General features: G+C 43.8%; 1 protein-coding gene across 2 annotated transcripts in view; it reads right to left on the bottom strand.

The window, feature by feature from the left end:
* Positions 1-24,311, bottom strand: part of FERRY3 (FERRY endosomal RAB5 effector complex subunit 3) — a 120,870-nt gene that overhangs the window by 44,111 nt on the left and 52,448 nt on the right. For both annotated transcript variants that reach the window (XM_073621248.1, XM_073621247.1), the window contains exons 10-11: positions 5,591-5,662; positions 953-1,155 (exon numbers count right to left, since the gene is read on the bottom strand). In XM_073621248.1, coding sequence (XP_073477349.1) covers positions 953-1,155; positions 5,591-5,662 — 275 coding nt within the window. The remainder of the gene's footprint in view (positions 1-952; positions 1,156-5,590; positions 5,663-24,311) is intronic.

Genomic DNA, 24,311 nt, shown 5'->3' with positions numbered 1-24,311 from the left:
TTTGTGCTCTTGGCAGCCCCCGGTGGTCACAATAGGCATAGCATGCATTTACCTTAAAGGAGAAAAGCCACTAGAACTCAAAAATTCTGTGGAATCTCCTCTTACCTTATCCAGCCGCAGGGTGCTGTTTACACAGACCCAATCTTCACCTCTCACCGTGGGCTCCGTTTGAAAAAACCGTCAGAGACTGGGGCCCCCTACGAATAGGGGGATCCAACAGTTCTGGGACCGTAAAGCACCCCGCCAGAAATTAGGAAGTTTAAAGCCATTTTCTGATCTGCGGGGTCCAGCTCTCTAAAAAGAGAAGCATTACGGGTAAAACCTCGTTTCTTCGGACACGAGGCCCGGGTACCATTCAATTCGGCCATGAAAAGACACTTTGAATGGATCCTAGGATATTCCCTTTGGAGCTCAGCACAGGACATCTTTACACGTCCATCACCTAAGACACTGGCGTAAAAACTGAGGTATCCCTGCAAGGGGGAGGGATTATATAGGGGGTTGAACTTCCTGATAGGGTGTGCCAGTGTCCAATCACCAGTGATACATATATAACCCATCAGTAATTACTGTGGCTCTGTGTCCCGTGATGTTCGAGAAAGAAAGAGGATTGTGGGAGATGGATTAACTCTGTCTGGCAAGACTGGGCTTAAATGATAGGAAATCTTATACTCTACAGTATGATATAAAAAAATAAACAAAAATTGTGTTTACATCCACTTTAATTACTGCAGGAACAGTCCTGGAGAGGAGGCCGGTATTTCAGGCAGAGCTGCTTTTAGGTTTTTAAATCCTTGCTGGGCAACTAATAAAATTGCCAGAAGTTGTGCTTTAAATTTTTTTTCGGTAATCCGTTTTGATCTTTAGCACACTGAACGGGCAAAAGCATTGATATTAGAAGATAATAAAGTCGGACTTGTGTTGGACAACTTTGCATTATGCGGCCTCTTACCTCAGACATTTCATGGACGAGCAGCAAAGGGATGTTGATAGTGGTAATATCGTGGGTGCAGCACACTTTTAAGATGTTTCTCAGGCCCATAATGGCTGGATCCCGGGCTGTTATATTCCCATTTCTCACATTGTCGTCCACACAAAGATGAAAAACCACATGACATTCTGAGAGGTTGGAGTGCCGCGTGACGTAAAATTCCCCTAAGAAAAGCAAGTTTCATTGGTAACAAATACATGCCATTAATAAAAACAAGAAAAACAAAGAGAAATGGGGATGTTGCAAACAAGAATCAGGCATTAGCTTTTTACTGTGGATAAATAACAGCTGGAATCTCGTTGCCATGTGAACAGAGACTGCTAATGTCAAATTGGAAGTCCAGGCAAACCGCTAATTACACAGCTTACACATCAGTGAAAATCTTATTTGCTTAAAGTAGTTGTAAACCTCAGATATTAAATATGTCCAAAGTATATCCCTCTATAGTGTGTATTTGTCTCAATTAAGAGCACTAAGTGTCATTTCTGTCTGCTGCTCCATTCCTCTGCTATCAGCATGAATCACTTCTGACAAGTCTTCTTGACACCAAGAGAAAAAAAGCGACAGGGGATGGGCCGCCAGCTGACTGACAGCCTCAACTCTGTTCCTGTATGCTGTGTTAAGGGGGTGTCTCTCTTCCCTCTAATCAGCTCTCAGAGCTCTCATCACTGAGCTCTGCAGAGTGTAACTTCAACTCTCCATCCCCTTTTTTCTGACAGCACAGACAAGCTTTATAAATTCTGTACTTTGGATGTAAAGAAGAGAACACTGCAGATAAACAGGTACAACTTATATTGAAAGAGAAGATGCTACCATCACTCCGTGCTCTTGGTCGTCGTGCACTTTTCCAACATGACAATCAAAAAAACACATCTAAGGCCACTGCTGCATTTCTGAAGAACAGGGTGAAAGTGATTCAGTGACCAAGTATGTCTCCTGATCTGAACCCAATCAAACACCTATGGGGAGACAAGTTGAGCATCACTTTCCTTCCAGCATCCAGATTCTAATAGAGGTTGTTCTTGAAGAATGGAAAAAGATAGATGTTGCAATATGTCACCAACTTGTTCATTCCATGCCTAGAAGACTTGGTGCTGTCCTTATCATGGAGGTCATACAAAATACTAGATGTTTTTTTTTGTTGTGGGGTGTATTCATTTTTGCATCAACTAATTTGAGTAAAACTGAAGAAGATTTTGTAATCTAGGGCAAAAGGCCACGTCTAGTAGGCGAGGCACTAGTATCTGTGACAGGAGGATAAAGTCTATGCAGGACATTGTGTTGTGGGTGGAAGAGAAGCATGAGTATGCTCTGGCGTTTGAGTGTTTTGTCCTCCACGAGTCAGCCAGATTGAAGGATGATATCAATCTGGCAAATCTGGTGAATGTACAGGGCCTAGGAGTCGAGGAAGGTTGTTGTTCTCTGTCCAGGTCGGGGTTTAGGGTGGCACTGAAGTCTCCCAGCCAAATGGCTGGGATCTTCGGGTGCTGTGCCATAATGTCGAGTACCTCCGTCAAGACTGTCATGCAAAATGGAGGCGGTATATAATAAGCCATTAGTAGAAACTGTTCACCATATATTTTAGCATGGATAAAAACATAGCGACCTTGTGGGTCTGAGCTCAGGTCACACAATTCAAAGTGCAGGGACTTGGTTATGAGTAATGACACCCCTCTTGCGTTTGTGGTATAGACTGAATGATATGCCCAGCCAATCCAGGAGCGTTTAAGGGCAAGCTGTAGGCGGACATCTATATGCATCTCAACAAGGACTATAATTTCTGCCCTTTGTTTTTTTTTAATGAAGGATACGACTACTGTGCGTTTAACTTTGTCTTGTAATCCTCTAACGTTCCAAGTTAAGAATTTCAGAGAGGCCATGGTATAGTGTGATGTAAATAACAGAGGAGTTTGATCATATAGTACCCATAATGTCACACAAAAGGAGGTCATCACCCTATACATGCAGGCAAGTCCTCCAGATAGAAAAGCATGTAGAAATATATTGAACATTGCATTCTGTAAATGATAGCATTTGCATTGGTTGCATTGGACTTTGATATAACAATCCCCCTCCCTCCCACCTAGCCCAAAACCGACCCCAACTGGTGTAGGCATGTTCCCATAACAAAAACATTAAACTTGCGCGTTAAGTGAGTCAAACACTTCATTCAAGTAAAACAGTAACAGAGAAAACCTGGATCTGGGCCCTGCGAGAAAAGGGCAATCAAACTACGCAGGGCATAATGTGGTATGGCTTGTGTGGCATGGCGGGGCAGATTCCAAGTTGAATCTATACCCACGGTCCAGGTCTCTCTGGTAGTGCAAAGAGGGGGGGGGGGGGGGGTAACTTCTCTGAATAAGTCTCGCATATTGTAAGACTTCTGTGATTCCTAGTAGTAGCCCTCCATTTGCAAAGGGGAATGTTTAATCTGTTTGCGGCCTCGGCCTAAATATTTTGTGTAGTCCGACCATAGCTTTTTGAGTACACTTGCGAGCGCCTGGACAAGGTAGCGTTGTTTTTAGAGCGTCCTTAATGGTTAGGCGGGTTGGTCTCCGAATAATGTATTTTTTCAGGTGATGCATATGAAAGATGGGGCCTTTTCATCTCAACAGTGGATGGTGGGGGGCAGGGGACGGTCAAACCGAGAAAATTGAAATGGAGGTCCGGTAGGAAGTCTACAGTACCTGAAAAAAGTGCAGAGAAAGAGGTTTGTGGTCCCTGGTTACAGCGTACAGCCATGTGCTGTATATTGTAGGTTAATAATGTGCTTTTCTGTTGGTTTCTCGGCTCTCTAGCCAGGCCATGGCGTCTTCAGGAGTTTCAAAGAAAATGGCGCGGTCATCATCTTCTACGCAAAGGCGTGAAAGGAACAGCATGGAATATTTAAGGTTTTTGATGTGCAGGCACCTTTTGGCTTCAGTAAAAAAAAAACTTTGTCTGTGATTTTGTACTTCAGTGGAAAAATCAGGGAAAATGGCCACCTTGACATTGCCAATGGGTATATGGCCTTTCACTAGTGCCATGCGTAGTGCTGCGTCACGATCTTTGGAATTCAGCAGTTTAGCAATAAACAGTGTGGAGGGGCACCCTGTGGCGGCTGTCTGGCGGGCATGCGGTGCGCTCTTTCAACAGCAAAACGTGGCTGAAAAGGCCTCTCTGCCATACGTTGTGATCAGCAATTGTTCTAGGAATGTAGTTGGGTCTTTTCCCTCAGTCCCTTCTGGCAGACCAATAAAGCGAAGGTTGCACCTACGGAGCCTGTTCTCCATGTCGTCTTGTTTTCCAAGGAGTTGATTGATCTGGTACTGCATGCGCTCGGATAAATTCTGTAATGGCGGGATCGCATCTTCTACCTCCCCCAATCAGGTCTCCGAGGTCTTAACCCATTCCTTGAGCTTATGAAGTCCTGTCGGACCAGGGAGATATCCACCTTCACCTCCTCAATTTTAGTTGTAAGGGTGGCTTGCAGTGCAGAGATGGCCTCCAATACCTTGGCCGTATCTGCTCCTGCCATCTCTCTCCCCTCTGATGCTGTTCTGCCATCATCCTCCAGGTTGTCTCTCATTTCTGCGATATTTGTCCAGTTTGGCAGCCGCATCTGACTTGGGTTTCGTCTGGGCCATGGCTGATATAAAGAAGAGGCAGGTGTAACAGGCTGGGTGATGCTGGTGTCAGTATAGGGGGTGAGCTGGGCACCAGGAGAGTATGTTGGCTGGGACTGGGTCTGGACACTGAAGGAGGGTGTAGTAAAAAGGCCGCCGTGTATGGCATAAGGGATAAGTCCACAACCACTATTCGCCTCTGACAGAGCTGGATGCTCGTTGGACATTGAGCCAGGGATAGCGCTGTATAAGATAAGGATGTAATCTGCATTAATTGATTGATCACATAATTGATTCCAAACGTGTAGGGTGAAGGTATTTAAACAGTCATGTGTGTAACTGGAACTTTAGATGTGTTTTTAATCTGATGAAGGGCATAAGCTTGTGAGCCCCAAATGGAAAGCATGTAGTTCCACATCATGTAATGCAATGTATATTTGAACTACCAGTTCAATAAAGAAATTTTAAGTGCAGCAATCCTGTGTACTTTTCTTCTTATATTCGGTCGGTGGGATGATCAGATTGCACTGCACTAGTTGAAGACTGGGTGCGGCTTTCCTCTATTTCAAGAAGAGATAGATTATATATAAATAGATAAATTATATATAGATAGAGAATATTTTTTTTTTATTTTCTAAATACAAGAGGTATGTGCATTCTTAGTTCAATCTTGGTGTGCTTTATGTACTTTTTTCCAGGTCTGTGCAGCAATCCAGCATGTAACTCCTACACTTTGCCCTTGCACTTTGACCGGTCACTGCTGCCTCCTCTCTTTGTACAGGGTGACTGGTCTTGTATCCGCCCACTCCTGTAGTTTGTCTGTGTTTGCAAAGGCATTGGGTACACAGAAAGAGATTTATATCCCATGTGGCTATGAAAGATATATAAATGAATTGCTCAAATGTCAGTTTTAAACAAAGTATGCTTGCAATTTAATTTAAACTGGTCACATGACCTGATAAGAAAAAAGCAATTGAGCAAGGCATACACTTACCAGGCAATAAATTACACTGGTTTCTCTCGCTGCTTTTTACTTTATCACGTGCTTCATTCTCATTGGTGGCGTCTGTAACAACATATAAACAAAAACAAACTTTAACACGAAAAACTGACTTTTTCTATCTTTAGACAACAATACGTACTTCCACATCATCAAGAGAAAAAAAAAAAAAAAAAAGAAGGATCAAATAAAAAATGTTTTTAAATCATGAGCAAAATATGACTTACCGGTAATATGTGTAAATACAAATAAACCAGCAAACACACATGCATAGCACCCAACTGTGCCTGATATGGAACAAAGTCGCTCTGTCCCTCTTTTATCCTCATTTGTCCCTCATTTTGATTTGATCTATATAGTTGTATATAAAATGCACTATTTAGCTTTCAAAAAGTGTTTCCCAGTGCTAAACGTTCTATCCAATTTCTAAATTGCTGCATTTGTACATTGCAAAAGCCAATATAAAGGAATGGTAGTGAATAAAAAAAAAAAAAAAAAAAAACAACACTTGTGGGTTTAACTAATATTTTTTTGTTTAATAAGGGGAGTAGCAGGGGGTGTGTCCTATGCCTAAATACTTTTGCTAATAGGTGTCCCTAGTTCCCATCTCAAAAAGTTGGGAGGTATGCACATGTAGTAGGTCAAAATAAAATACACAATAAAATATCCAATAAAAAAGAAAAAAAATCAGGCCAAAATGTATTCTGCTACATGTCTTTGGTAAAAAAAAAAATCCCAATAAGTGTATATTGATTTGTTTGTGTGAAAGTTAGAGTGTCTACAAACAATGGTATATATACTGTAATTTTTATACTAGTAATGGCGGTGATCTGTGACTTATAGTGGGACTGTGATAATGCAGTGGGCAATCTGACACTAACTGACACTGGGTGGGAACTCACTAGCACTGACATCACCAGTGGCACTAATACAGTGATATTACTATACACGGTCACTGTACTAATGACACTGGCTGGGAAGGGGTTAACATCTAGCGGCAATCAAAGGGTTAACTATGTGCCTAACATAGTGTACTGTCACTGCTCCGTGTACAGAGCCCTGTGTTAGTAAACACAGGGCTTGGTACTATGATTTGCTAAGCCGATCAGCGGGTCCCGGCCATAAATCACTGGCTGGGACCTGCTGACCGACTTGTGCTGTACCGAATGACAGCACAGATCAGGTGGCGCAAAGCCCCCTACCCGGAAATATTGGATTGCATACATGTATGTGATCCAGTGCAGTGGGGCTGCCCTGCCACAGTAAAAGTACATGGGGTGGCCCCCACGTGGTTAAACATACTGGTAACTGTACAGTCTGATACATATACAAATATGCAACCCAAGTAGACTAGACAGCGCTGTTACTTATCTGCAAATTTTTACTTTCTGTCAAAACTCAGCAGTTAAACCCTTATCAACAGGAAGGAAAAGTTGGATCTAGGGGGACAGAAAGAAGCAGAGTTTTTGTCCACTACTTATGCCCCACTGAGTTATCCATACACTGAAAGTTTCAAATTTAGCAACAGTTTCTGTAATCATTGGAAAGGGCTGCATGAAGGGTTGACCTGTCCTCATAAAGTAAAGATTTGCTACGTTATAGAGAACGTCTAAACATATTAATTGTACCCAAGCAGTACCCTGAAAAATCTACTTTTTGTCTTGATTCCTCCTGAAAAATAATTGCACACTGTGCCTAGGCATTCCTATGCCTTGAACCTCATAACTATATATCTGCAATGTGAGATCATCTAAAGTAGGGGTCTCCAAACTTTCTAACCAAAGGGCCAGTTTACTGCACTTCAGACTTTGGGGGGGCCTGTCTGTTCAGTGTGAGTAGAAAATGCCTTGGTGTCAATGGGAGTAAACAATGCCCCGTCATTGGTATTCGTGGGAGGAATAGTGCTCCATCGTTTATATCAGGGGAAGGAATAATGCCCCCTTATTAGTGTCAGTGGAAGGAATTGTTTCCCATTGTTGGCGTCAGTGGGAGGAATAATGACCCAAGGGCCAGATATAGGCAGACAAAGGGCCGCATTCGGTGACTATTTTCAGTCCATTCAGGGTAAAGTTGCAGCGTTTCTGTAAAGCGCATTCCCTACCCCCTAATACTTACCTTATCTGTGCTGCTCCTTCCTCCACAAATTTCAGATCTGCATTCCTTTTTTTTTTCCATTAAACCACCATTGGACGAATTAACAATGTGAACGGACCTTAAATACTATTAATATATATCATATGCATTGGCCTTTGTCTGCCGATCTCATCTAACACTCTGCATCCATTTTAGATGGCTGCAGTGTTCAGAACACATGATCTTGGCCATTATTAAGTACCTGTCATCAGCCTGCATTGAATCTCTAGAAGCAGCAAATGTATGCAATAGCCAGTCCAGAAACACAATCCCCTAGAGAATGACCTAATTCCCATCACAGGCCCTGTGATGTCTCCTAGCCACAGACAAGTGAGTTTTAAGCTTAGATCTGTCTTCATATCAGAAAACAACATGCCACAGCATCCCTGATATACTTGAAAAGCTATCAGCGGATGAGTAAAAGGGTCGCTCTATATGAGGAGAAGGCTGATAGAGTTACTTGCTGGGAGGATTGTTGGCACCCGCAACATACTCTTTATAATCCTTAACAGTGCACAAAACACCCCAGGGTGCATTTGGAAGAACTGTATTTTTGAGAAGTGGGGTAAGGTTACGGATAGAAGCCCGGATTATCCCTGAGGTATGGAGCGGCTGAGGAGGTTGTTGCAGGTCATGGACTAAAGGAGGACACTGAGAAAACAGCAAGCATCTCAACTATTTACGGAGAAGGGGGAATCCTGCCCTGTAAGCAAGACTACAAAAGTCTCAGGAATAATATGTTAAGGCGAGTGATAACTTTAGGCTACTCCTAATCCACACCTATACAGACCTAGGGGCTTGTCTGATGGTGTAGGACAGAGGCACAAGAAAACCATGTAAAAAAATCCCATTCTACAGGGGTCTGGGCATTAAAGCGGAGTTCCACCCAAGAAGTTGGGTAGAACTTTCGCTTTAGTACTTCTTACCCCCTGACATGCCACATTAGGAATGTCATTTTTTTTTTTGGGTGGGGGGTGAGCGGGTACCTAGTTTTGACAGGTACCCAGCTCCCATTTCTGCCCTGGGCCGCCTAGGCGGCCCCTCCCTTTCTGCAATCTTCTGGTACACATCACAGGTCCCAGAAGATTGCACGGCCATCCACGACATGCAGCGAGACTCGTGCATACACTTTTTGTAGCTACTGACTTAATAGAACCGGGTGGAACTCCGCTTTAACTCTACCACCTTCACAACAGCACTTAAAGTAAACCCAAAAACAAAATGTAAAATATTGCAGCCTACGAGTCTTTAGATGTGGCGGCTGCATTTCTATTTTTTTACCTTTATTTTCACCTGGTGATCCTGAAACCCCCCCTATATCTACACTAATTTCACCGTTGTATCTATGGAAGGAGCCATAGATGTTGCACAGGCTGAACTTAAAGTAGACGTAAGGGCAACTTATAATAAACTGCTCCATTGGTACCTTTTCAACTCTCATATGCTTGGATTTGTAAAAAAAAAAAAACGCCTATACAATACCTTATTTCTATGTGTTCCGTGGTCATGTGACCATTAACTCGGTCTTGGTGCGCTTTGCCTCGTGAGTGGCAGGTGGAGATTTTACGGAGGAAGAACATGAAAACGGGAAGTGACATGGGCAGGTTTGAGCTTCGTTGCACTCAGAATCCTAGAATGAAGTGTCCGACGTCTCCTAGGTTTCTGCATAGATAAAAAAAAGCCTGGAACTCCGCTTTAATTGTTTATTAAAAGTCAGCAGCTATAAAAAAAAATAGGATTTTTATAACAGCTTACCTGTAAAATCCTTTTCTTGGAGTACATCATGGGACACAGAGCCTTAAGTAATTACTTAATGGGTTATGGACCACCTTCAGGTGTTGAAACTGGTACTCCTTCCAGGAGGAGCACTTCAGTTTTTGTAGCAAAGCAATACAGTGGAACCTCGGATTACGAGCATAATCCGTTCCAGGAGAATAATCGTAATCCAAAGTACTCGCATATCAAAGCGTGTTTCCCCGTTGAAGTCAATGGAAAACTAAAATAATTTGTTCCGCATTGACTTCAATGGCATGCAATATCGCATGCGGCCAGAGGTGGGGGGCACCAGAGGGCCTCAGAAACGGCCGTAAAGGCCCGAGGACACCTTGGCAAACCTCGGAAAGACTCCGTTCCCGAGGTTTGCCAAGGTCAGCCGAGCTGTCCTCAGGCCTTTCCGAACGGCTGCGATCAGCGCTCCCCCACCTCAGGCCAAACGCGGTACTGCACACGCTTTGGCCTGAATTGTGCTCGTTTTGTGAGACAAACACTAGCAAACCGAGTTACGATTTTTAAAAATAAATAGTGATCGTATTGCGAAACGCTCATTAACTGCATTACTCGCAATCCGAGGTTCCACTGTATACTTAAATCCCAAAAGAGGGGAGGGACCTCTGTGTCCCATGATGTACGCCAAGAAAATGATTTTACAGGTAAGCTGTTATAAAAATCCTATTTTCTTTATTGTACATCATGGGACACAGAGCCTTAAGTAATTACTTAATGGGACGTCCCATAGCAATGCTACATGAGAGGAGGGAGACACAACCCGCAGGGTACCCCCAGACTTGAGGACTTATACTGCCGCCTGCAGCACAATGCGCCCAAAGGCGATATCCTCATACCTCCTTACATCCTCCTGATAAAATTTTGTGAATGTATGCCAGACCAAGACCAAGTTGTGGCCTTACAGATCTGGAGCCATGGAGGCCTGGTGACGCACTGCCAAAGAGGCACTAACCGCCCTGGAAGAATGCGCCTTAACTTGAAAAGGGGGAATCTTACCCCTTAAATTATAAGTTTGAATCATAACTTGCCGAATCCACTTAGCGACAGTGAATTTCGACGCTGCCTGTCCTTTCTTTAGGACCCTCTGGCAGAATAAATAAGACATCAGTCTTACGAATCTGAGCAGTTGTCTTTAAATAGATTTTCACTGCTCTCACCACATCAAGACAATGTAGTGACTTTTCTTCCCTGGAACATGGTTTTGGAAAAAATTATGGTAGGACAATATCTTGGTTCAGGTGGAAACCTGAGACTACTTTTGGTTAAAAAAAAAAAAAAAAAAAAAAAAAAACTGGACGAGGACGTAACACCACTCTGTCCTCATGAAAAATCAAATATGGCTCTTTACACGAAAGAGCAGCCATTTCCAAAACCCTCCTTGCTAAGGATATAGCAACCAAAAATACCAGCTTCCTTGTCAGAAGGACTGAGGGAATATGCTGTATTGGTTCAAATGGCTGTTTTGCAACACTGACAAAACTAAATTCAAGTCCCAAGGGCTTAAAGGTGATTTAACTGGCGGATTAATCCGCATCACCCCTTGCATAAAACCCCGGACTAAAGAATGCGTAGCAAACGGTCTTTAAAAAAAAAAAGATTGATAAGGCCGAGACTTGGCCCTTAATAGTACTCACTTAATAGTACTGGACCTGTATAGCACCCCTCAGGAGCAAATTTAGGCAATGTAGCAAGACTAAAAAGAGTTCTGGTTCCTGGGGTCCAGCCCTCAAAGAGAAGCGTTACAAGCAAAACCTCGTTCTTCTATGTGAGGCCCTGGTACCATCCTGTGGCCTCAGTGGCGTGGATGGATCCAGTCTATGGACAAATTTAAATCCAGCATGGATCCCTCCTGGACCTCCTCAGAGCACATCTTCACTCGTGACCAACACCTTAGACACTGGCGAAAAAACTGATGTGCTCCTGGAAGCAGGAGGGGTTATATAGGGGAGTGAACTTCCTGTATTGGGTATACCAGTGTCAACACCTGAAGGTGTCCCATAACCCATTAAGTAATTACTTTAGGCTTTGTGTCCCATGATGTACGATAAAGAAAGTATAGCTGCTGACCTTTAATAAACAGATACTTACCAGTCCCATGGTCCAGCTATGCAGCCGCACGGAGCCCCGCTCCTCTCCCCCTCATCTCCTCGGCGCCTCCATTGAAACTGTGGGCACCCGACCATGAAAGCTTGCGGCTTCACGACCGGGCATGCACTGTACATGCGCGAGTCGCGCAGCGCTCTCCCAGTGGACAGGCAATCTTCTGGGAACTGTCACGTGTCCCAGAAGATTGCCCAGAGGGAGGGGCCGCCTAGGGGGAGAGGAGTCGCCTAGGCAGCCCGTAGGCGGAAGCAGGAAGTGGGAAAGGAAGTCCCACTTAAAACTAAGGCGTACTTAAAGCAGAAGTTCCACTTTTGGGGGGGGAACTCCTCTTTAAGTAGGGCAGCTTTCAGCTGCCAACATTGCTAGGGAGCTCAGCTATTTCAATAGTGGCTGATCCCCATTGCTGTCCCTGGAAGGAAATAAAGCTCAACCACTTCAATACCAGACACTTTCACCCCCTTCCTGCCCAGGCAAATTTTTAGCTTTCAGTGCTGTCACAATTTGAATGCCAAATACTCATTAATGGAACACTGTACCCAAATGAATTAGCATTTTTTTAAGACAGATAGAGCTTTCTTTAGGTGGCATTTAATCACCTCTGCATTTTTTATTTGTTGAGCTATATAAACAAAAAATACAGAAAATTTTGAAAAACCACCAAACAAAAAAAAAACAAAAAAAAAAAAAAAACACTTTTGTTTCTGTTATACAATTTTGCAAATAAATCAGTTATAAAGTCTACAAATTATGATATACGGTGTATATGTGTAATAAATAGATATAAAGTTAGTACACCCCTCACATTTTTATAAATATTTATAAAATATATTATTTATAATATTTATATAATTATTATACAACACTGAAGAAATTACAACTTGTTACAATGTAAAGTAGTGAGTGTACAGCTTGTATAACAGTGTAAATTTGCTGTCTCCCACAAAATAACTCAACACACAGCCATTAATGTCTAAACCACTTGCAACAAAAGTGAGTACACCTCTAAATGAAAATGTTCAAAATGGGCCCAATTAGCCATTTTCCCTCCAAGGTGTCATGTTACTCGTTAGTGTTACAAGGCCTCAGGTGTGAATGGGGAGCAGGTGTGTTCAATTTGGTGTTATCGCACTCACTCTCTCATACTGGTCACTGGAAGTTCAACATGGGCCTTCATGGCAAAGAACTCTAAGGATCTTAAAAAAAAAAAAAAGAATTGTTGCTCTACATAAAGATGGCCTAGGCTATAGGAAGATTGCCAAGACCCTGAAACTGAGCTGCAGCACAGTGGCCAAGACCATACAGCGGTTTAACAGGACAGGTTCCACTCAGAACTGTTCCACTCAGAACAGGCCATGGTCGCCAAAAGAAGTTGAGTGCACATGCTCATCGCCATATCCAGAGGTTGTCTTTGGGAAATAGATATATGAGTGCTGCCAGCATTGCTGCAGAGGTTTAAGGGGTGGGGGGGTCAGCTTGTCAGTGCTCAGACCATACGCAGCACACTGCATCAAATTGGTCTGCATGACTGTCGTCCCAGAAAGAAGCCTCTTCTAAAGATGATGCACAAGAAAGCCCACAGTTTGCTGAAGACAAACAGACTAAGGGCATGGATTACTGGAACCATGTCCTGTGGTCTGATGAGACCAAGATAAACTTATTTGGTTCAGATGGGGTCAAGCGTGAGTGGCGGCAACCAGGTGAGGAGTACAAAGACAAGTGTGTCTTGCCTACAGTCAAGCATGGTGGTGGGAGTGTCATGATTTGGGGCTGCATGAGTGCTGCCGGCACTGGGGAGCTACAGTTCATTAAGGGACCCATGAATGCCAACATGTACTGCGACTGACTGAAGCAGAGCATGATCCCCTCCCTTCGGAGACTGGGCCGCAGGGCAGTATTCCAACATCCCCAAACACACCTCCAAGACGACCACTGCCTTGCTAAAGAAGCTGAGGGTAAAGGTGATGGACTAGCCAAGCATGTCTCCAGACCTAAACCCTATTGAGCATCTGTGAGGCATCCTCAAACGGAAGGTGGAGGAACGCAAGGTCTCTAACATCCACCAGCTCTGTGATGTCGTCGTGGAGGAGTGGAAGAGGACTCCAATGGCAACCTGTGAAGCTCTGGTGAGTGCTGGAAAATAATGGTGGCTACACAATATATCGACACTTTGGGCCCAATTTGGACATTTTCCCTTAGGGGTGTACTCACTTTTGTTGCCAGCAGTTTAGACATTAAGGCCCCTTCCACACTGGAGGTGCATCGCCGGTAAAGCGCCGCTATTTTTAGCGGCTCTTTACCATTGGATTTGTGGCGCTATTCGGCCGCTAGCGGGCCGAGAAAGGCTTTTTACCCCCGCTAGCGGCCAAGGGTTAAAAACCACCGCAAAGCGCCTCTGCAGAGGCGCTTTGCCGGTGGTATAGCCGCGGTGCCCCATTGATTTCAATGGGCAGGAGCGGTATACACACCGCTCCTTCACGACTCCAAATATGCTGCTAGCAGGACTTTTTTTTACCGTCCTGCTAGCGCACTGCTCCAGTGTGAAAGCCCTCGGGGCTTTCACACTGGAGACACAGCAGTGGCTGTTTCAGGTCGGTTTGCAGGCGATATTTTTAGCGCAATGGCGCCTGCAAAACGACCCAGTGTGAAATGGGTCTTAAGTAGAGTTCCACCCAAAAATGAAACTTCCACTTTAAGGGAAGGTGACCCCCTGACATGCCACATTTGGCATGTCATTTTTTTTTGGGGGGGGGGGGGGGGGGAAACGGATACCCTCTTTATAGAGGGTCCCAGCTCCCACTTCCTCCCGGCGCACCGCGGCACCGGAAGGGAGATCACCTCTCCCCCCTCCCTCTCGGCAATCATCAGGGACACGTCACAGGTCCCAGATGATTGCCCGACCAGTCACGGCATGTGGCTCGCGCATGTGCAGCGGGTGAAGCCAGCGCCCACAGTTACAATGCCAGGGCCACAGAGAGGAGGGGGAGACGAGCGGGGCTTCGTTCCCCCGCATCGCTGGACCCTGAACAGGTAAGGGTCCGATTATTAAAAGTCAGCAGCTGCAGTATTTGTGGCTGCTGACTTTTAATTAGCAAAACTCCAATTTAATAGATGTGTGTTGAGTTATTTTAAGGGGGCAGCAAATATACACTGTTATACAAGCTGTACACTCACTACTTTACATTGTAGCAAAGTGTCATTTCTTCAGTGTTGTCACATGAAAAGATATAATAAAATATTTACAAAAATGTGAGGGGTGCTGATGGCCTCTCTCATTTCTTGAGGGCCTAAAATGCCAGGACAGGAAATATACAACCTTTTTTTTATTCTTTTTTTTTTCTTGTTACATACTGTGACCAGAGCATTGCAGAGTTACCATAGTGGCACTGTACTACTCTAACGAAGTGATCAGGATTTTTTTTTAACACTAGTATTGCTTATAATGGTGATGATCACTGTCATAAGCAATCATTTTTATGAATGACATCCATTCATAGCCATTATGTACTATTGGGATAGCGGTTATTGGCCACAGCTATCACATGAAACAGTGCACTATGATTGGCCGTGCCTGTACCATGTGATCCCTATGACCAATCACACAAATCACAATACTACACAACAAATGGCTATATATAACAGCCATTCATTGTGTACAAATGTCATGTGGTCGCTGTGATTGGTCTCATAGATCACAAGATACCAGAATTGGCTCGGTACACTGATCGGTCATCCGCTGTGTTTGGTGGACACAGTGGGTGACAGAGCGAGTCGCAGTGCAGCTGCCATTTTCACAAATTTTTGCCTAAAGAGACACTTTAAAAGATGTCTGACTTTGTTCCCTATGTTTCATGGTCGATTGATGGGACTAGTAGTTTAATTAGTAAAAAGCAGGATGTTTGTCCTTGTCACAGGAAAATGTTCTTTTCCTGAAAAATTAAAAATGAATGCAGCCACCACGAAGACCACAAAGACAGGTAAGTTTCAATATACTGGATTACATTTTTGTTTTTGGGTTTAGAAACACATTAGTATCATTGCACTTTCATTAAAAATGCAAAGAACTACACTCTAAACATTATCTAATTGGTATTTTTGGAGACCTATCCATTTCTAAACATGAGAAATGCGTATTATGAATTGTTTATTTTTATGCTAAAAAGACCCTCCTGCTAAACATGGATATGCTCTTCTCCTCCCACTACTACCTTATGGTTGCAATTGATTAATGCTCACCTCCCGCTCTATGAGCGTACTTTTGAACTCCGCAAAAAGTCTTGTTTGATGCTATTTGGGACTGTTGGATATCCAATCCTCCTACTCTTGCCTCTGTAACTCCAGACTTATGAGTGATTGCACATTACTATACTGTCTTATGACCTGCTGCTTGACATGACCATAATACCCAGTATTAAATATCGAGAAACAACTCCGGGACCTTTTTTTTTCTGTATTAGCTAGGCCTTTTCTGGCCCATTACCTTGTATTTTGTTATTTGTTTTTTTGTATTGTGCTAATGCAGAGAACACCAATCAGCTAGCAGCAATTTTACTGGCCTTGCACAGGGGACATTTTTCCATGCCTGTTTTCTGTTGTATTTGTTTGACTGCTTTTCCATCATACAGCAGCAAAATAGTGTGCATCTGACAGGAGCATAAAGAAAGACTTTACAGTAAAGGTGTGAAAAATGTTCAGTTGCCTTCCCCTGTAGCTAGTTCTAATCAACTTATTGGACCGCTTCAAAAACAGATGGGAAGTGTCAACCACTTAATGACCAGAAGAATTTACCGCCTTAACGAACAGGCCATTTTTTCCGATATGGCACTGCGTCGCTTTAACGGTCATTTGCATGGTCGTGCGATGCTGTACCCAAACAAAATTGACATCCTTTTTTTCCCACAAATAGAGCTTTCTTTTGGTGGCATTTGATCACCTCTGCGGTTTTTTAAATTTTTGCGCTTTAAATAAAAAAAAAAAAAAATCGCAATAAGCGTATATTGATTGGTTTGCGCAAAAGTTATAGTGTCTACAAAATAGGGGATAGGTTTTATGGAATTTTTTTACTAGTAATAGCGGCGATCTGCAATTTTTTGTGGGACTGCGACAGTGCGGTGGACAGATCCGATACTTTTTTGGGACCAGTGACATTTATACAGCGATCGGTGCTATAAAAATGCACCGATTACTGTATAAACATTACTGACAGGGAAGGGGTTAACACCAGGGGCGATCAAAGGGTTAAACGTGTTCCCTGGGAGGTGTTTCTAACTGTATGGGGGCTGGGCTGACTGGAGGAGGAGAGAGAACGCTGTTCCTAATCACTAGGAACAGATGAGCACTCTCAGCTACCCTGTCAGAATGGGGATCCTCCGTGTTTACACTGGCAGATCCCGTTCTGTCTCTGTGTGGAGTGATTGTGGGTGGCCGGCGGACATCGCGCCCGCCAGCCACGCGCATGGGCTCCAGCCCGCTATATCTATTACACGATGCGACGTACAAGGATGGCGATTCCCGTAATAGGGCCAACCTGCCGCAGTACCTGCTGCTGTACTGCGGCGGCTGGTCTTCAAGTGGTTAAATGAAAAAATATAACTGGCTAATAATATTTATAAGAAATAACACTATAGTTTGTTGATCCAAGGTGTATGCAATTGCCTTAGGGGATCAGGGAGTAATCTTTTCAACGAAGGATTAAATTGAATCACCCTTTAGAAAGTTTTTTTTGCCTCCATCTGGATCAACAGCGGGTTTAAGATTCTTAACACACAGATTTTTAAAATGCCCGTCACTACAGGGTCACCTTTAAAAGAAGGCTAGTCCTGTAAAAGAAGCCCGTCCATGCTCGAAATGCTGCTGCTTCTCTGCTCCCCAGGTGCTCCATGTATCTCTTTCCAAGTGACTGAAAGCCTGTTCCCTCTGCTGCAAACAATTTGTTCATCTTGCCAGATTTTATGTCCTGTCACGATGTACGAGTTGGAGTGAGGAACCACTGTGTGTGAGGACAGGAGCAGGGATTATTTTTTGTATGAATAATCTTACAGTAATCTGACAGGTATTGAAGCAAGAAGCATGCGCCTTTAAAAGCAAGTCCTGCTCCTATACTTTGGTTCTGACCGTTCTTCAAAACGAACTCCAGCCAAAAACAACAAGAAAAAAAAAATGAATTGTTCATTAAAAGATCAAATAGGAAAGTCAACTTTTGCTACAATATTCAACTCCACATTTAGACTCATATTTAGGGTGTAACATGCTGGCAAACGGCTCCTCCTTCCAACAGCATGCAGAGGTTGTTCTCCCCCACAGCAGCTGTCGCTTTTAAATATTGCATGGTTGTTCAGGGCTCTGCCTGCACAGCCATGTCATTCATTTAGTGATTTCTGTATGAATGAACTACAAGTGGCACTGCGTCAGATGGACTTGTAGATCTCAATAGAACACAAGTGCGGTCATCACCGCCGGCCGTAGCGCTGATTGTTTAGAAAGTTGCCATAACAACTGGTGGTGGTGGAGGAAGCGACACAAGAAGGTCCCGCCCCGCTGTTATGGCAACATAGATGTGATCCGCCTTAAATCGCGTCATTTTCTATCGGGAAATAACACGATTTTTGCTCACAGTACTGCTGACTCATTTCCCAGGAGCACAGGCGAGGGAGGAAGTGATGCGGAGCTCCGCGGACCCGGAAGTGGCAGATTAGGAGCCACTACATAGCAACAGGGTGTTTCTGGTGAGTAAAAAAAAATTATTTCCCCCCAAATGTTTATTATTACTATGAAAGGACAGAATATGTAAAAGTGTTTTTCTAGGTGGAATTCCGCTTTAAAGAGGCTAATTCCGCTTGAGTTTTAAAAAATAAAAGATTAAATGATGTATTCAAATGGTATTAAACCAGAAAGCAAATGTTTATTACAGTATATTGCAGATTACCATTCCTTAAATATGAAGGCTGCAATAGTTTTCTTTTTTAGGTTTTCTTATGTTTTCTTCTGGTGATCCAGCCAGTAAGTCTGTTTTTCAAAAGAACACTCTCTACAGCAGAAAGTATCAGTTACATAGATGAAACAAACCATTTAACACTAGCAGGGGTGCTTAAAATGATCAGCTGTTATGTAAAACCTTTATCCCAAACGAAAAAAAAAAAAATTGTTTCTGTAACTGCTTATTAAGTGTTAACTGGAGTTTGGCCTCAACTTATTAGACCCCTTTCACACTGGGGCCGCCCGTGCGTTAGCGTTAAAGTGCCCCTCATTTTAGCGGCGCTTTGTGGCACTTTAAACCGCCTCTGTTGCGGCGCTTCTGAAGCGCTGCCCATTCATTTCAATGGGCAGGGCGTTTATGGGAGCGTTGTATACAGCGGCATGGGAGGCAGTTTTCAGGTGCTATTTCTAGCGCTAAAACGCCTGAAAACTGCCTCAGTGTGAAAGGGGTCTTAGTGTATTTAAATCTGATAGTCCATCTAACACTCCCATTCCCCCACACGGACAATGCTGCTATCCAAAAGGTGCCGCTGTGCTCCTTCATCCAGAGTGGGAGCACAATACAGGAGGTGGGTTACTGGTCAGATCACCAGGTGAAAACAGAGGGGAAAAAAAACACAAAGAAAAGAAAACGAATGCAGCCACCACATCTAAGGATTAGTAAGCTGCAATATACTGTATTACATGTTTGGTTTTGGGTTTAATACTGCTTTAATGACTACAGGGCTGAATTTGTATCTTTTATATCTGCCTAGCGCTCAGCTTTAAGCATTCCGAATTTTTGTGGGCATGAGCTGTAAAAAATCATTTACAGTTATATTTACATACCGTTAATATGATGACAGAAGGCTAATTAGAGAAACTTCACTGGCTTTGAGGATTTGGATGAACGACATTCTATTAAATTTTATTTTCGAGAGACACACGACACCAGAGGTTCCTCACATGCCACAGCAAGCGTCTAAATATACGTCGCAAACATCAAAAAAACGGAGACAAATATGGAACCCCCTGAAAGCATTAACCTTGTAGTCATGTGACTAGTCACATGACGACTTCCCTGCAACAAAAGGCCTTATTATTTGAAGAGAGAATCGTTCTTGTTGCCCATTGCAATGAATGTCTTTCCTGTTTGCATTGCAGTATGGACCAACATGATTGGTTGCTATAGACAGCAGGAATTGTGCTTCCTTCAGACTTATAGACCACACATAAAGTGCCACCGGTGTGCAGTCTCTAGTGATTGCCTACAGCAGAATTCCAAGCAGATATAAAAAAAAAACAAAAAAAAAAACAACTCTACTGAATGCAGTTATGTAGTCACAAAAAAAAAAAAAAAAAAAAAGTTAAATGCATTTTTAAATGTGTTTTAGAAGCTCATTTTGATTTGATATCAGCCTCCTGTACAGCCGCACACCAACTGGAGGAGGAAGGGGCAGCATTAGGAGCCAATCAAGTGGGTTGCATTCAAATGTGCAGAGGAGAGAAGTACAGTGAGCAGAGGGATGAGCTGATCATTAAAGCAGGCCATAGATTATGGGATTTTGTTTGGTTGCAGAGAAAATCGCTTGATTTATAAACACAGTCAGTGTTAGTGTTTGCAGAGTTAGTGTTCTTCCAGTGGCGGGGGGGGGGGGGTTGGCAATCCACTGGTAATAATTGCAGGCTAGAAATCAGGCATGCTGGTTGTACCCAGGGATGGGACAGGACAAGGGGTGGGCAGCTGCCCTGAACACTGTGGTATGTGTGTGTGTGGGGGGGGGGGAGCCATAAGGAGATTGGGGGAGGGGAAATTTGGGGAGTGTGCCAAGAGTGGTGATTTAGGGGGGCTTATGTTGGGATGGGGGAAGAGGATTTGTGCTAGGAGGGGGAATTTGTGCTAAAAAGAGGAGACGTGGTAGAGGGGGGAATTGTTCTAGGAAGGGAAATGCTTTTTATTTGGGGGGGGGGGTTTGGTTTAGTAGGGATGACTGGGAGGTATTTGTGCTAGAACGGGAAATTTTGGGGGAGAATTGGTCCTGAGAATGGGATGTGTACTCAGTGCGGACATTTTAGTTGAGCTAGGGAGGGGTGATGGCAACAGATTTGGAGGGGCGCAGATTGGCATGTTCGCCCTGGGCTCTAGATGACCTTGTTCAGGCACTGGTTGTACCCAAGTCGATTGATGGATCGGCTTGGTTACAATCAGCCTTCAAAGAGATTTGAACCGTCTATGACAGGCTTAACTGTCTTGTCACAGGACAGGGGCTGGAAGGTGAATAAAGTGCATCCAACAGAGATCACTACAGGTATGGCTGAGCGAACAGTTACGAAAAGCTGCAGCCGCCGAAAGCCTGTCATTGCAGTGTGCACTCTCAATGGCTGCAGCTATCTGCACACAGGTGTCAATCCCAGCCACAGGAATAAGTAGCTTCTTGTCACTGGGATTCCCAGCATGGCTTAACACCCATGCGAATCGAATAGGGCCTAACTGCAGCAAAGACAAATCTCACTGTACAACTAGAAAAGGCTTTTGTAAATCTCAAGGTCCCCGCTTGGAAGCTCTGTCAATCAGCTGTTATAACAGCTTCACATCACCATATACCACCATGGAGAAAATGCCCTGTTATCTTCAGTGTAATTTCGGAAAGAAAACTCCTATCGTGTGTGTGTGTGTGTGTGTGTGTGTGTGTGTGTGTGTGTGTGTGTGTGTGTGTGTGAAAGCGGAATTCCAGGCAAAAAGAGAACTCAGTCTCAAACAATTGACCACCCCCCGTCGTTTTTGGGCTTTTTTTTGGTACCTTATTTCCTCCCCCTTTTCCTTCGGGACTTCCATCCCATGACACCACGGTGAGGTATGTCACTTCCATGGTTGCATCCATGTCTCGTCCTTCCCCCTGCTGCCTTCTGGGACCTGTGTGTGTCCCAGAAGGTGACAGGACCATTCAGAAAGCCCCACGTGACTTGCGCATGCGCAGTATGAAACTGGCTGTGAAGCCTGAACTGCCAGTTTCCCTTACTTGCAATCCTGGCGCCTGCACCCGAAACCGATGGATGGATCACCTTGGGGTGCCGACATCGCAGGCTCCCTGGATAGGTAAGTGTCCTTATATTAAAAGTCAGCAGATACAGCATTTGTAGCTGTTGACTTTGATTTTCTTTTTGTTCCCCCAGGCTGGAACTCCTCTTTAAGTGGGCAGGTTTTTTACTTTTTTTTCACCTTGCAAGAACAGCCATGTAAAAGTCATTGCACAGAGTGCAGAACTGGAAGTCAAGGACAAAAGTCCATGAAAGATGTGGTATTGGCTTTCAGTGCTGACAGTTTTTAAAATGGAGCTTCCAGTGACAAAATCAAACTAAAAAGAAAACCCAGCTTCACTTTGGCTAGAACGGCAGTTCCGGCAACAACTTTCCCCACACTTGGGGGAAGCTTCACACCTTATGTCGAGGACAGAAAGTGAAAGGAAAGCACAGAAAACCGTAAAACTTATAGATTGTAATCCTTCCCTATTGAAAAGAAAAAAAAAAAAAAAAAGTTTTGACTACAGTTCTACTTCATCCTAAACATTGCCCTTAAACTAACACCCAACCCTAAAACTGAACTGGACCCGGGTTAACACTTGTGCAAGATCATATGTGATTCACACCGTACTGCGGTGCAAATCACATGTGATGTCCATGCAATGCAATTTCAGCCGTACAGATAGTACGGCTTATATCGCATCGTATTTGGACCAAACTCGCAGAGGACCCTTTTTTTTGGTCCCCACCAGAATAGGACGTGTTAAGCTAAAATAAACTGATTTAAAGTAAAACTATAGGAAAAACTTTTGGATAGAGTGAGTGAGGGTCATAACCCCTGTCAGTTTATTTTTTTGCTATCTGTGTCCCATTGAGGAGATTTCCTCTCAATTCTTGCCCATTAGCCAAAACAGGAAGCGAGAGGAAATCCCTGCAAATTAAAAATCCCCTTGGGCCCCCCAGGTCACAGGAACTAGTGTCCCCATTGGAAGGTTTCTATCACATTTCTGGGGACTACCAAAAATTTGGTAATTTTCTTTTACTTTCACATACAAGGATGATGGTAAACAATACAAACAGGGTGAATCTCCCTATCACACAGACAGCGATAAAAACCGGACAGGTGTTCTAATCCATCGCTTCTCTGCACAAAATTAAAAAAAAAAAAAAAAAAAAAAAAAAAAGTTTTGCCTTTAGTTATACTTTAATACTACTTTGACCAACTAAAAACTTACCATAACCTCTATGCTTAAAACCTAACCAAAACCCTAAGGCCCCTTTCACACTGGGGCGGGGGCGGCGTCGGCAGTAAAGCGCCGTTATTGTTAGCGGTGCTTTACCGTCGGTATTCGGCCGCTAGCGGGGCGGTTTTACCCCCGCTGGCGGCCAAGAAAGGGTTAAAAACCACCGCACCGCGCCTCTGCAGAGGCACTTTGCCGGCGGTATAGCCGCGCTGTCCCATGGATTTCAATGGGCAGGAGCGGTGTATACACCGCTCCTTCACCACTCCGAAGATGCTGCTAGCAGGACTTTTTTTCTCGTCTTGCTAGCGCACCGCTCCAGTGTGAAAGCCCTCGGGGCTTTCACACTGGAGAGACAGCAGCGGCTGTTTCGGGTCGTTTTGCAATGGCTAATATTAGCGCAATAGCGCCTGCAAACCACCCCAGTGTGAAAGGGGCCTAACATTGAAGGTAACCCATGCGCAGCTGCATTTATCTTCTTCTGCACCTACGGTACCATACTGTTTTCCGTACTGTTTAAAGTTAAAAAACTAGGTTCTGTTGCTGAAATTAACTGATTCATAGTTCTTGGATGCAATAGCTATTGGAGGCGGCTTGCTGTTTGGGTTGACTTAACATGAAACCATGAATCCTACAGGACTTAGAACTTTTATCTTTTTAACGAGGACCTGTACTATGGAAACTGTGGACAATAAAGGCAAGCAGAGAAGTTATGTTGGTAAAGGAGCAGATCTTTGCTTTCCATGCTAGAGCTGCTCTGATGACTGGTGGGCAGATAATTGGTGACATAATGATCAAGAAGCAGTAGGAGAGGTTAAGAAAGCACAGATCCACAGAATGGATGGAGAAGCAGGGCGATCCTTGCTCTGGAGATCCTCTGGTACAGCTTCCTCTTCGGCATGGACAACAGTTAGCAGCACAGTAGTGACATCACTAAATCTCACTCCAAATCTCAAGAGACGATCGTTCCGACGGCAGCGCCTTAGATCTCACACTGCAGCTATACAGCTATGAGGCTACAGAACACTAGGACATTTTCTGCTGGTTTTCAGGAGTCAATCAAGACAATATAACAAATATTAGAACCCTACACCCCACTATAAAAGTGACCCCTAACTCAAAACAAATTATTGTGCAAACCGTGTAATAAATTCTCTTACCATCACGCTGCTGTGCGGGAAAAAAAATAAAATCAAAGACAATGTAAGTTTTTTAGGATACTGTTTAGGCACAACTAACATTTCTAGATGTTCCCCATAAGATAGCAAATCATCTTTGAGTTTAGGTCCACTTTAATATCAGAAAGTTCTAGGAAGGGTTTAGATAAATCTACAGGTAAACAGGAAAATCCCTTTAAATAAAATAAACTAAATCTGCCTTGAAATATTAGATACTGGCTGGAAATGCAAACACCATCAACTCTCCCCTTAAGCAGGGTGGGCCAGGGAGTGTTGGCCAGCATAGTGAAGATGCCTACAAAA

Source organism: Aquarana catesbeiana, linkage group LG03 (genome assembly GCF_042186555.1).
Source record: "Aquarana catesbeiana isolate 2022-GZ linkage group LG03, ASM4218655v1, whole genome shotgun sequence".
In the NCBI taxonomy this organism is placed as follows: Eukaryota; Metazoa; Chordata; class Amphibia; order Anura; family Ranidae; genus Aquarana; species Aquarana catesbeiana.
This window is presented reverse-complemented; position numbering and strand designations above follow the sequence as displayed.